General features: G+C 40.8%; 1 protein-coding gene across 1 annotated transcript in view; it reads right to left on the reverse strand.

Moving 5' to 3' along the window:
• Positions 1–14,337, reverse strand: part of st6galnac3 (ST6 (alpha-N-acetyl-neuraminyl-2,3-beta-galactosyl-1,3)-N-acetylgalactosaminide alpha-2,6-sialyltransferase 3) — an 88,731-nt gene that overhangs the window by 35,336 nt on the left and 39,058 nt on the right. The window contains exon 3 of the mRNA XM_014013033.1: positions 11,613–12,022. Within this exon, the coding sequence (XP_013868487.1) occupies positions 11,613–12,022 (410 nt within the window). The remainder of the gene's footprint in view (positions 1–11,612; positions 12,023–14,337) is intronic.

Raw genomic sequence — 14,337 nt, forward strand, 5'->3', positions numbered from 1 at the left:
TGACTTTATGCTCGTAATACGACTTTATTCTCGTAATATTATGACTTTATGCTCGTAATACGACTTTATTCTCGTAATATTATGACTTTATGCTCGTAATATGACTTTATTCTCGTAATATTATGACTTTATTCTCGTAAAATTATGACTTTAATCTCGTAATATTATGACTTTATTCTCGTAATATTATGACTTTATTCTCATAATATTTTGACTTTATTCTCATAATATTTTGACTTTTTTCTCATATCTCATATTATTAGAACTTTATTCTGTTAATATGACAACTTTATTCTCATAAATAAATAAATAAATAAATCTTTGTCTGGCCCTAATACTCTGTTGTAGCATGTTCAACACAGACAAGTAAAAAAACCTGAGGATTAGTAAAACAGATGAGRGCCAATTTCAGAAATATCTCCAAGGACAAAGACCTATGATCCACAATTACACCCAGAACTACTGATGATCATTGATTTAAAGCTCAATAATCAATTAATCTCTCTTGAATTGTGAAATAATTCACAGCAGCTTTGTCTCAGACATCATACCTCACAATAGAGAATAATCCCAGTAACCGTGGTAGCGTTAAGCTCTCTCCAGCAGCTCTTAAGCCACACCGGGTCTCCTCTCATACAGTAAAACAGATTTATGGCGGCTCACAAAGAAATGTGCCTCGACTTTAATACGTAACACCTTGTCGTTCCTGCTTTTACAGGAGGCTTACACACYGCTGAGGCTTTACATTTGTATTTTCATCACGATGACGGTAAATGATGCKGCGCACAAACCTGAAACCTGACAGATGGAATAATGAATATGTTCACTAATTACACACMTGCAGACACCGAACCTCTTATCCAGGTTCCATATTCATTATATTTTTATTCGAATATTACCACATTAAAGTTTACACATCTATCATTTTTTTATATGGAGGTAAAAGCAGAGGGATTAGAGGCAGATATTCTGTGGGAGGTAGAAGTTTAAGTAGGACAGGAGGTTTTAGAAATAAGGTGAACAAACGGCTTCGACGCAGTCAGCAGTTTCAGCACAAGCTCACAAAAGGAACTGCTTGTAGGCAGTAATTAACATAAAAATGGACACTTTTTGTGTCATAAATTCTATAGAACATAAAAGTAAATGCAGATGGGTTTTTAAGTGGCCAATTTAACTTGTTTTTGATGTAATGAAATTTTAATGTTGGGCTTTTGTTGCATTTTGTTCTTTTTTATGGTTTCATGATTCTGCTAGGATTTGTTTTCTAATTTTTTGTGTTCTTTTCTGAAAACTTTATGACTCTGAAATTTATTTCTGACTTAATGGGTAAAGACTAGGAACAAACAACAATGTTTTTCTTTATATAATATCYCTGGAGCATGATTGAGCATGACATAATGAAATGAAACTAATGAATAACGAAATCAATTTTCAAACAGATATTTGATTGATTGATATTTTTTTAATATTTAACTAAATAGTTTGAAGGTTTCTCTGACACGGTTCTATTAAAAATAATGTCGACAGGAAATAATACTTTCATGGTTTTTTTCCACAAGAAGAAAATGTTAATTTGTGGACTGTAATATCTCTAAAWAGGTAGGTTATTTTCAAATCTTTTTGGGCCTAATTTATCTCCATWCATTTCATTTGAAGCATTGTGTACCTTTGTTTACATTTTAATTGAGCATTTAAAGCCTAAAACGTTATATAAAGTAAATATATAGYAGTAATATGTTAGTGATAGTAAATGGTATTTATCAGGGAGACAGCTGAGAAAACAGGATTTACTGACGGTGTTTTTTATTTTACAAACACTGGTGTCAAATAGTGATACTCACTTTTCATGCAGTGTTGTTTATAAACTGAAGTGAAGAGTTCACTTTTAATTTAAACATGAACACAAAGTGTCACTGACAGAAGGCAKTACAGCTACACACAGACTCATTTGTCTTTCTTAGGACAACATTCTCTGATCCGTCTTTGTCCAGACAGCAACAGTAAGTGCATTACCTGACATGACGAAGTGAGTGTTGTTTCAAATTATGCAGCGAGCAGCAGGCCCTGTGTTTTATATTTGGGCCTGTTCTKCAGATTTATTGATCGTGGTTCTTCGGTACAGTGACTTTAAAAACGCATTCAAGCCCAAACGGTGTGCGAATCCCYGAATCGGCTTTCACATTTCTAACCTGCAAAAGTTAAAAAGTCAAACTCTGAGGTGAAAAAAATAAAGAAGAGAAACGGCAGCAGAGGAAGAGGAAGTGGTAAAAATTTATCGCGGCACAAAAGTAAAATATTCTCACACTTTTCCCTGCTCTCACCTTCACACCAAAACACAAGCTCCTACACACAAACACCACAAACCAGAGCCAGGTATTGGCCTTTTTGCTGCAGTAATATAAATAAAACCACTGGTACAACCTGATTAATTTGAACACTGATGTTTTTAAAAACATTTGTATCGTTCATGTTCAGGATCTTAAGGTGTAGACGTGTAGAGGAGGTTCTCGGGTTTGGCAACCTGAGGGTCTCATCTCTGCCTTCTGCAGCTAATCTGGTTCTGTTGGCGACTTCAAGCCAAGACCCTCAGCGTGCATCTGGGCCGTTGGAAGCCTAGAGTGAAAYGGCTCATACYACAGAAATACTAWTAAAAGTAAAAGTCAGAGTTTTACTCACTGTTGAGTTGTGGTAAGTAGCTGCTATCTTGAATTCTGAACTATCCCACTTTCCAACTGGGAATTCCCACTGGAGAGGCGTTCCAGTTTAAATTTACGACATGTAAGTGGGGAAATTCCCACTTCCCAGTACAACTGGGCTGCAGCAAAACTAGCTGATGAAAATGTAGTGAAATGGAGACTTTACACGGCAAATTTTGACGGCTACTTTTAAACCCTGTGCATCTCAACCTAGTGGTGGGATGTCGTCATTTTGCGGAGAAAATAACCAGTATGAATTATGGGAGATGTAGTTTATGGTCAATGCTGGCTTTATAGCTGCTTATTTTAAGACATTAATACATCTTTGAAGCTCTCATGGGCCACATAAAATACTGTGGCAGGCCACATTTGGCCTGTAGGCCTTGAGTTTGACACGTGTCCTAGAAGGAGCCGAAGACGAGGATTTCTGGGTTTCTCTACTTGATCTGTTCCCTCTGTGATGTGATCATGGTGTCAGAAAATAAATAGATGGATGGATGGATGGATGGATGGATGGATGGATGGATGGATGGATGGATGGATGGATGGATGGACGATTATGTGTCAAATGCCCACATGCTCTTTTTCTTGTATTGTAAGAATAGATTTTTTTAAGAATCTACATTTTGTAATGGTAAAACTGAATAAATCCTCAGCTGGGAACATTAMAGTCCGACCTTATTTTCATTTGCTCAAATAAACACCATTTGAATCTTTGTTTGACAAATAAAACTCACTGAACTGTCGTGTGCTGCAGTCACTCRTGCACGCACACGCGTCGACACGCTGTGGAGCTTTGTGTCGTGATGCTGTTTGATCCCTGTCTGGGGGTATTTTCTGAAGCAACAAACATTTAATCTATTAAGACGTTTTAGAAGAGACTGACCTGCTACATGACTGGTGATGCAAGAGTTTGTGGAGTTCATTCAGGCAAAGTGGAACGGAGCAGAAAATGTATTTAGAGGTTTTTAGACTGCGGGGCTAACCGTCTCGTCTACCTGCATCACGTCTCTGCTGGCAGAACAACTTCATTTCATCACGTTAGCATCCACTCCGTTAAATCTACTCTGACAAATGACATTATTTTAAAAAAAAAAGAGTCAAAAGTTATTTTTCTTCCACTGAGTGCGCAGTGAAACTGATGCAGAGTTAGGAATTCCCAGGAAAACGTGATGCAACGAGAGGAGCGGCGTTTGTTGCATCACCCGTTAGTATTTGTGATGTTTCTCATCAGTGTTCATACAGGAGAATTAATTAATCACAGAGAAATTACGCTTTGCTATCAACATGCGTTTACAGTAATTATCATACTGCTAGGATTCAGTTTAACCGAACAACATGAAGATGCTGCAAGTGAAACAGTTTGGTTTGTGAAACTGGAAACTGAAAAAAAGCCAGGTAAATTCACGGTTATTCATTAGCATACCTTACAGAAATTTGCTTATTAATTCAACGTCTTTGACTTGAAATTATTAAAGCAGAAGWTCAAAAGGCTTTGGAGACGCGTGAACCTGGCGTTTACGTGATATTTCTCKGTTCTCCGTCTGATGGGGGTCACATGAACACAAAAAAGACGAACATCTTTTCTGTTTCTCTGCATTGTCTGACCGACGAGGCGCCGCGCAGACCGCAGGGTCGCACACGACCAAGAGTTTCCATTGGCTTCATTTAATACGATAGTTTCACACCAATAAGCAGCAGAGATAAACAGTCATTACATGCTCGCTCCGTGACAAATAGTTGGCGTGAAAGAGGCGAAACAAGGCCAACTTTTAAAGCTGTATGGAGCAGAAAAGAACATTGAAGCTGTGTTGTAAGCACTTTTTAAAGAATAAAGATCTAGAATTCCTTGGAGGATYGCATATCGCTCGCCACCTCTAATGCCAGAGAGTTAAATTAGGAGCATCTTATAAATGACATGCTCTGTCCCAGTCGATGGCTGTGTCTAAGTTCATGGGCTGCACCCTCATCAGTGTGTAGCCCACCTGGACCATGTGGGCCACATCCTTCYCAGTCCAGGTAGGCTGCATAAAACTGCTGTGAGACGGTCTAGCCTTTGCTTACCATGTGCTAAACCATTACCATAGTGATCAGTTTTATATCAGACTTCAAATGTGTTGGGTTGTATTTTTGTCTTKTCACTGGAAGAATCACTTCACAGTTAAAACGTTACACATAAATAAATAAACAAAAATCAATAATTTGTGTTTAGCTCCATTAACTACTTGTAGTTGCATTTTATCTAACATCTTATTGCAGCATGAATTTCATCAGCTAAGTTGCTAAACTTGCATTTAAAAACAAATTATTCGACTTGTTAAAAAAACAAACAAAAAACCTCCACCGTCTTCATTTCTCTTCTTAGTTTGCTCTCGGCACAATGAATCCTGGGATATCCTCAGCCGGGAGGGATWCTCGGATGCAGCCTTGATTTTTGAGATTTTGTGGCCCGGCTGCATTCCTCGATCGCATGAGGAGGAGCCTTCGGATTGGGACAGYRCTCGGCGYGGGGCAGTGATGTCAACGGCCGATAAATGCACTCATGAGGATGCAGCCCCTGAATTAAGACACAGCCTGTATATATCTGTTATCTCTCAGAGTACATGTAGAGGATTACCTTCAGCTACTTAGACATCCAAATTTAGCTCATTATTTGTAAATGTGACAAAGATTATAGCCGTTTATGTGCTTGCTGTTATTTATTAGCTGCAGTGGTCTACTTTAGATTACAACCTGTCCAACCAATATTTACTTTCTGAAAGTTTCCTTCATTTTTGTCAAGTAGTTTGAGATATTTTGCCAATAGACAGATACATGAGCTCACTGATACAGGAAATGTTGATAATAATAATGTTTGATAATAATTAGAGTTTGAAAGTGAATTTGAGTTGTACAGGGAGCCATCATTGTGAGCCGAGCACCGAAGCGCAGAGCAGCTGCACTTCTTCCTCGTTAAACATCAGACTGCAGCGTTTCGAACCATCTGCAGAGCAGCCACAAATCCTCGGCCGGTAATTAAAAGTCCTCAAGTTGTGAAGTTCCTGAAGTACCGTTAAAAGCTGAAACGGGGCCAATTCTGCAGCTGAGAGAAACTAAACTAACAACTTTCTCAATGAAACATTCCGACCCACATTCTTTGAAYGCTGCTTTTCATTCCAGGGTGAAGAAAACAGGCAGGAATAAAAGCATCAGAAGCAGCTGCGGTCCAGCGGACGTCCACGCTCGGCCACACAAACCGGAGGACGAACACGTGCTGATGGTGTGACAGAGGCAGAGACCCCGGGTCACACGGGCCCTGGTGTCAGCGCTGTAAAGTGACAGCATGATTTAGGTCCTGTGTCTCTGTAAGGTCTGTTATCTCCTGCCACTAACAGGGCCGTGCCGATACGCTCCRACAGCCAGAGACTGCAGCTCCGGAGACGGAGCTGATAACAGAGAGGCTCGGCCTGAACGACTTCCGGCTGCAGCCACCGGCAGCATGAATCATAGGTGGCTGTCAAAAACGTTTACGTCCACCACTTTTCATTGTTTTGTCTCCTGTAGAAGAGTAAATCGACTAAATTTCTTCTTTATCGTTTCTCTGTAATCATTGTTTGTCTGAATGATGGGGGAGTGGAGRAAAAATGTTTCTGACTTGATCAGAAAGCCGAAGGTCATCGAGATACTTCAAACTCGACAGCAGAGTCGTCAGCATATCAACAGGACTTCTGTCACTTTTCTGCTGCTTGACTCTCAGTGCGTAAATATTTAGACCAGTTTACTGTGAAGCCACTGGGTATTTAAAGGGGATGTTTMCACCTGAGTCTGTTTTGCAACATTAGCAAAAATATCTCATGAACCAGCAGGTGGGTTTTATGAAACTCCTGGAGTGTAATCATTAGATRTTTGTCTACAACTGTTTAACTTTYGAAGTCAACTCCACTCAAAAYGGCCGCCACAGCAAACACAGGAGCAGATATAACTCAGGCAGTTTTACAGATACTGAGCTGGCTAAACTTTGGTTTAGTAGCAGCTTAAAGTAGAACTTTTTTTTAACTTTGACAACTAATTTGTTTAATTTGACACGGACAACTGGAGTCATCTTTGCTCGCCTGTTAGCAAAAACTCTTTAAAAACCCTGGATGGACTTGAATGAAACCTTCAGAAAATAATGGTTGTGTCTAAATTCTGGGGCTGCAGCCCACGTAGACCACGGCCAACGTAGGGCACACATTTGGCAGTCCAGGAAGGCTGGACCACACGCTACCCCGTTATCGTGGTGATATGTTTTATATGACATCGTCTGTAAACGCCTAGGGTTTTGTGGGCCATGTTTGTTGGAACGGGCCAGCCTTTGGTGCGGTGCAGTGACGTAACCTGCCTACCAATGCATACATGTCAGAGATGGGTAACCTATTTCTAGCAGCAGAGCAGGATGAGAGGTGGTTATTTAACTATATTTATTGTGGGGTTTTTACGTCCTACAGGCTCTGAGACTCTAAGTTTTTGAAAAATTTGTGAGATTTCTCTACGTGTCCGTTTACCAGCAAAATAGGGGGAAATTGGTGTAATTTACGGACAATCCTTACAACATGACGTATGGAAAYGCTTGGCTGCAGCCTCTGAATTGACACACAGCCGATCACTGGATGGACATTTACAACTCAGGGACTCTTGAGTCAATCCAAGTCAAAATGGCTGCCACAGATAATCAACTTTAGCAACACAAAAGCAGCTATGACTTGATCAGTTTTACAGATTTAGAATAGAAGAAGAGAAATAGCCTTTATTGACCTACCGAGGGGAAATTCAGATGTCACAGCAGCATCAGTACAGAGGTTCACACACTAGTTTAGACAATGCACACAAAACAAAATTACCACTAACTAGCAATGATAATACTACTAACAATAGAAATATAATATAAGGGACTGTGCAAKAACAAAGAAAGACATGCCTTGTTTTATAGACTRTAGTTACCTGTCAAAATTTGACATTARTAATTAGAATTTGCCTATTTTCAGTGCAAAMCAATCTCAACAGACTATTAACTGTAAAGTATCACAGTGCAGACAAGAACACASATGTGCAATTACAGAAGAGTTATTTTAAATGTTAAAATGGGTAATCACAGAGCAAGTGGTTGCTCAGATTAGTTATACAAATGAGTAGTAGTGCAAATGATTGTTCAGATGACTAATAATGAATAATAGCAGTAAAATGATTGTGCAGCAGGAGGTGTGTAAACACTTGTGATTTTTGGGTGTGGTGTGCTGGTTATAGAGTCTGACAGCAGCTGGGAGGAAGGATCTGTGATAACGCTCCTTTGTGCACCTCGGATGCAGCAGTCTGTCGCTGAAGGAGCTCTCCAGTTCAGTCAYYGCTTCATGCATGGGGTGRGRGAYGTTGTTCATCGATGTTATTTGAAGCTTGGTGTGGTAGTGGCTAAGCAACGTCTCTAACGCATGCGCTGAGCTCGACACATTGCATTTAATTTTTCCACAGCTAACATAAAACAGATCAAAGATCTTGCAATAGTACATGATTGCACATAATGTTAATGTGCAATCTCCTGATCTTCCAGTCTGTGCTGAAACAATGAAAAATAAAGCATTTGAGTCTCAATGGTAAATTACTTTTCTTAAATGACTCTTGATGAAGACATTCTTGTAAACTGTGTCTCTGACAGTTTTATAAGCTTCATCCTGAAAAGCAGAAGTCGTTTGTTTCCTCTGACCTCCTGACTTAAATCAGCTTCGCTGCTCTGTACTCATAACCACTTGTTTAATTCTCCTGAAGTTTAATTCCTCAGCTCGGCGCAGAGATGACTGAGTTTCCTGACTGAGCGCTCGAATCGAGTCGGTTACATGGTCTGCTGGAGACCCGCTCGGCTCTGCGCTGCGTTCCTCTTGATCAGGCAAGCAAGTGGAAGCCGAGYCGTCGCGTGGATAATTAGAGTTGTGTTGATCACTGTTCCATCTTTTTTTTCCTAAGCGCTGACAGTGAACGCACAAATACACACAAATTACAGGGTAAAAGTGGAGGAGCTGCTGCAGTGAAGAGGTTGCTGTGGTCTCAGATTTAAAGCCRGCGTGGTGGAACAGAAAGCTGCAGGGCTGGATCACACTGTATTAGCCCAATTTCTCTCCTGATTACATTAAAACACTCTCCGATTAAGCTAATTCAAAAAAACTGTTTCCATGGACACTTGTGTTTTTGCAGACGAGAGTTGAGGACAAAAAAAAAATCTTCATCGCATATTCATTCGATGTAGCTGCGCCTGGAGTCAGGTCTGTGTTACCAGTCAGCATTGATTGAAGCGCAGCATCTTATCCAGGAGCATTATGTCCCGTAATGAGATTCCTCTCCCTGAGCATCCCTCCCTAATCCCACACCTCAATCTGCGCAGCTGAGCCAAGATGAACACAAACGCTCAACACGAATTTCTGTGTCAACCCCGCCATCCCGAATAAGAGCCACACAATGGAGCAGGAATAGAATGGATGCTACGCCTATTGCCAAACATTTTAATCCTCTTAGGAAGTTAAGAGAGGTCTTGATGACATGCAGGAGAGGCAGGAGTGCAGCGGAACGAGCAGAAACGAGTGAGAAATGAGGTTTACCCTAAACAAGTCTCGTTCCCGGTCATTAAGCTGTGATTCTCTCTGGGGGATTATTAGAAAGAGGAGAAACAYGGATTCTAAGGTACGGGGTGCGGTTCTACAACATACGCTGTCGCAAAATGTCACCTTCAAATGATGATAAATCTCACAAAAACAATAACTTCATCGATCCGTGGCTTGATTCATTTGAGAACCAGAACGCGCTCAGATACTATCAAGATATGGAGGCAGCTGCATCTTAGAACGGCTGCCAGAATCACGCTACCTAATTAACTCGACTTTTCCCCAGACCAACATTTGGCTGATCATTTTCCCTCCGAGGCTCTTCTCAAAAACTCATTTTATAAAAACGCCCCCCGTACGCCATGTTAAAGCTCTTCAGAGGCAAAGCCGGGTTGATAAAAGCTCGTTAAAAGGACATAAAACAGGAAAAGCACAGAGAAATGACAAGACCTAACATTCCGTCTGTAGCAGAGTTTTAAACTAAAACCATGGTGAGGTGAGCAGAAGTCCAGACGTTTTGGTCAAACCTTGGTCAGGACGATTTGAGTGACATCATGAGATTTTGTGAGGATAACTCTCAGCTACTTCCACACCAGATTTAGCTCAATATTTATAAATCTGACMGACTTATTGCCGTTTTTGCAATGGATAATGATAATGTCACCTAGCCGTGGCTGCCGGCTTGAATTTGGGAAACTTCAAAACTTTAATCAGTTGTCGATGTTCATCCAATCATTAATTATTGAGAAGTTCAATAAAATCTGTCCAGTGGKTTATGGAATACTTCCATGATGCTACAGACATTACAAACAGCTGTCAGTGGGCATTTATGCTACGTTCACACCGAACGCGTTTTRAGCTKCAGGAGYGGCCGGTTTACWTGCAAAGTCTACGATGGACGCGCCTCTAGGGGTCTCGCGGCGCGTCAGGTCCGTTTAGCGCGGCGCGCAAGGAAGCGGAAGGTAGCGGTAGAGCATTTTCCGTGCATGCGGTGCAGCGAAAGCAGCCGAAGCTCGAGTTCAAAAATCTGAACTTTTGCTGCTCGACGCGCCGCAGCAACCAATCAGAAAGACTCATTTTTCCATGAGATAGTTTCCTGAATGTTGCCCACTAAACCGAAACAGACGGACAGGAGCTCTTTAGCTGAAATCGACTGTCTGTATTTGATGTTCTGGCTGGAGATATCAGCACCGATGTGGGTCAGCAGCTCTTTAAACTGACAGCGGTGTTAAACTGAGCTCGGAACAAAAGAATAGTTCATCAGCTCACAGCTCCTGAAGCGGTGAAACTAACCGAACAAACCGCCTCTAAATTATTTGATGAATTAATTATCTGCTGTGTGCGCAACGTTCGCTTGCTCTTTAGTAAATAAAGCAAAGCCATTTTCWTTATTTCATCTTTATTTCATMCACCGAAGACAGACTGGAAAAAAAACCAAGACGCTCCTCCCTCTTCAGAYRCGTGTCTAGTCTCTGTCCTGGTCTGAACACAGCGCGTCCAACTGGAGGCGTTGGGCGCATTTTTGCTGCTCAAAACGCGTTCGATGTGAACGTAGCATTAGGTAGAAGGGACCGAGGTGAGGCTTAACCATAGATATGTAAAAAGGCTAGATGGATCGAGGTGGGAGTCTCTAGAGTCTGCTATGATGCAGCTTACTTAGCACCAAGAGCTTCACTGAGTGAGAACTAATGTTAGGAGCTCCGCAGACAGTTTAAGTTTCACTTTCTGTTTCACCCGAGAGCCTGCAGGAGTCATGGGCGGGGTGTGTGTGTGTGTGTGTGTCGCTCCGCCATGAGGAAGCTCGGCTTAAAGACACGTCCCAGGGGCGTTTCTGGTCCCAAAAGGCATTTCTGGTCCCCACCTGTCGTTTTGCTCCTCAGCATGGCTTCCTAAAAACRCTGCAGGATTTCTCAAACATGATGAATGAGTCAGAGCAAGGCTTTGGGCATGTTTTTTATGAGAGTATAACATTATAACATGATATAAAACTCAAAAAAGTTGATTTTACATGATAATAAAGCATCACTGCACCGCTAGAAAGCATATCCCCCACCCCCATCTCAAACCGGAGTGGACTGGTCTGGAAGCCGGAGGGGGCGGGGCTTGAAGCATCTCATCAGAAAAGGGGTGAAAGAGGGTCTGGTAAAGTTAGAATATGAAGGAATTCAGATTAAAGCGTTGTAACTACATTTTATAAAGACCCCAACTGAATGATTTGAATGTGAAAAAGAAGGATTTACCTAAAAGCCCAGCTGTCAATGAAAAACGTGTTGTTGTGATGATGTGAGAGAAAAGTGCAGCTGTGGCTCACCTGTCTTTCCCCGTYTCCTTCTTGAAGACCATGTCACAGTAGTTCATCCTGTCCTCCGTGGTGACGTAGATCCGAGCGTGGGGGTAGTTYTCGGACGCCTGGCGCAGCATGTTGTAAACGATGCCCTTCCCGTCCTTCCTCATGTTTCGCAGCGGCCCCCASACCACGTAGACGGTGTCGTTGCTCTGCCCGAAGAAGTACTGAGGCTTCTGCAGCAGCAGGGGGACGCTGGTGTGAGACACCACCCTCAGAGTGGTCTGCCGGCCGATGTCGTTCTCAAACCCCCGCGTGGGAGCGTTGTTCATCCGCCAGATGCAGGGAGAGCGGTCGATCTGCGGGCCGACGCCCTGACCCAACATCTGACCCGAGCTGGAGACGATGCTGCACAGCTCACAGTTCAGCTTCAGAGGCTGGAAAATAACCAGGAAAGAGTTTTTCTTTTCTTTCTGCTTTCACAACAAAAGTTAAAAACCAGTGTTGGCTGCAGAGAAGCWGCCAGACTCCTTTCAACGACAAATCAGAAAAGACGTTTGAGCCTTTTTCTTCAGCTTTTTATTTATCACAAAAAAATAACTATCCCATCCTAAAAATAATTTTTATTTCCCGCTGCCAAAACTGAAAGTGGAGCAACTTAAGAACTTAGTTTAAGAAAACAGCCAAAATAATCAGTTCAAAATCTAAATTTCAAAATAAACTTTAAGTTTTTTAATCATTTAGTCAAAGTAAACGTGCAAAAAGTTGAGTTTAGCATTGAACATATAAATTAAATTAAAGATAACAGCTAAGTATAAATAAAGGCAACCTATTAAGTTTTAAGATCAAATCTTATTACAAAADCATAAAAGTTTGTAGTGTATTGCAAGTGTTTGTTTTATGTGATCAAAACATATTAAAGTCATAAGTTTGGGTTATTAACTCGTCTGTCAGAAGTAAAGTTTTTGACTTTAATTCAAGTCTAAAGTTTAACGGGTCTAATTAAAGAATAAGCAATCCAACACTTCTTTTAGTTTCTATCAGTGCAGCTTCAAYGCGGCCGTGCAACAGTTCATAAAATACAGCCTCAGGAAAGACAGTTAATTAGAACAGAGACCCTGGAGAACCTAAATTTATCACGTTGTGAAACGCTGCAGTGCCTTATCTCCTGCTCCTACAGCTTTAGAACAATGCCTGAACATTTTCCATCACTCGAAAAGCTGAAAGTGCAAAAAATAAAGTTGGTGGAGGGGGTATAGATCTTAAACACAACCTGACCCCCCCCCCGGCACACAAAGGGACAGTGCTGCTGGGTAATTAGAGGTAAATGATAATGAGCTTGTGAATAAATATGCATGTGAGGAGGTTCAGACTCAGCAAAAMTTAGAGAAGGACTTCATCAACTGACCGACGCACTTTGGCCCTCATCAGGATCATCATAAACCAAACTATCACCATCATTAGAGGTGCATCCATTCGGTTTTTGTGGGTCGATGCTGATATCTGATTTTTGATCAGCTCCGACCTGATATACCGATTATCAGATATGATTTTCTTTTAATGAACGAACCCATACAATTTTAAATCCTTGCTGACTGAAAACTAGTGTTGGGCGATAAATCGATTTAATTGATTAATTTAAATTAGCCATTTATAAAGATTTAATTTTGGTGCACTCTTTGGGGCTTCTGTAGTTCCCACCTGTCCCTGAAGATGCTCGGTACACAACATGACAATACGGCAGCTAGCAAAGAGGATCTACTTCTCAAAAAAGGCACAGTTTCTTCTGTTTTCTGGAACTGGTTTGGTTTTTCAACCTTAGACTTGGAGAAACAAACACCTCACTGCAAAATCTGTTTGAAGGCTCTTGCTACAAAAAGCAGGAGTACAACATATTTGTTTCAACATCTGAAACAGAGGCACTCGGTTAAGTGGGAAACAAAATCGATTAAAATCGAAAATCTAATTTGGGATGAAAAAAATCTGAGATTTTTATTTTGGGCCRTAWCGCCCAGCCCTACTGAAAACTAAAACATTTTTCAACAAAAAAAAAATCTTCTACGCTGATGATGACATGTTTATTGGAGCTTCCATGTGCTGTGATGATTAGTGATGTCCTGATCAGTATCGATATCAGTATTTTTACAAGTACTTGTACAAAAAAACAAAATCCAGAACAGAAACCAGTACCAGTATCAATACTTCAYTGAATGTGTTGCAGTTTACATTTCAAGTGAAAAGTTTGTCAGTTCCACATTCAAGGAATTATTAGAAGTTGGAATTTTTTTTTTGTTATTTTTATGTATTTTAAAAAGTTGCAACAGTATTTATGATGCTGTATTTGGTTTGATCCGGTCAGAGGGGCTGTAGGGCTGTAAGGAAGAAGATCCACCTTGTTCTAAATAAAAGAAACATGTTTTTAAAGTTATTGTGTAAAGTTTAGGTTCCAATTCAATAAGTAATTAGTATCAGTACTCTGTATCGGCAAGTATCCAAACATGTACAGTACATGTACTGGATTTGAGAAAAACTGGTATCGGATCATTCCTACTTTAAAGACCAGCAAAAAAAAAAAACATTTTTAAGATTTGTTCAGCCGGTCACCGATTTGAGCTGATCAAGGTGAAAATCAACCAATAACAATTTCACGCTAATCGCTCGATGCATCTCTAATTATCAGTGTAAAGCGTAAAAGACAAAAATGCAAATATCCCTATAAATACATTGGGCCTCATGCAAGAACCGTTCGTAC

This window comes from Austrofundulus limnaeus, unplaced genomic scaffold, assembly GCF_001266775.1.
Source record: "Austrofundulus limnaeus strain Quisiro unplaced genomic scaffold, Austrofundulus_limnaeus-1.0 Scaffold97, whole genome shotgun sequence".
Classification (NCBI taxonomy): domain Eukaryota; kingdom Metazoa; phylum Chordata; class Actinopteri; order Cyprinodontiformes; family Rivulidae; genus Austrofundulus; species Austrofundulus limnaeus.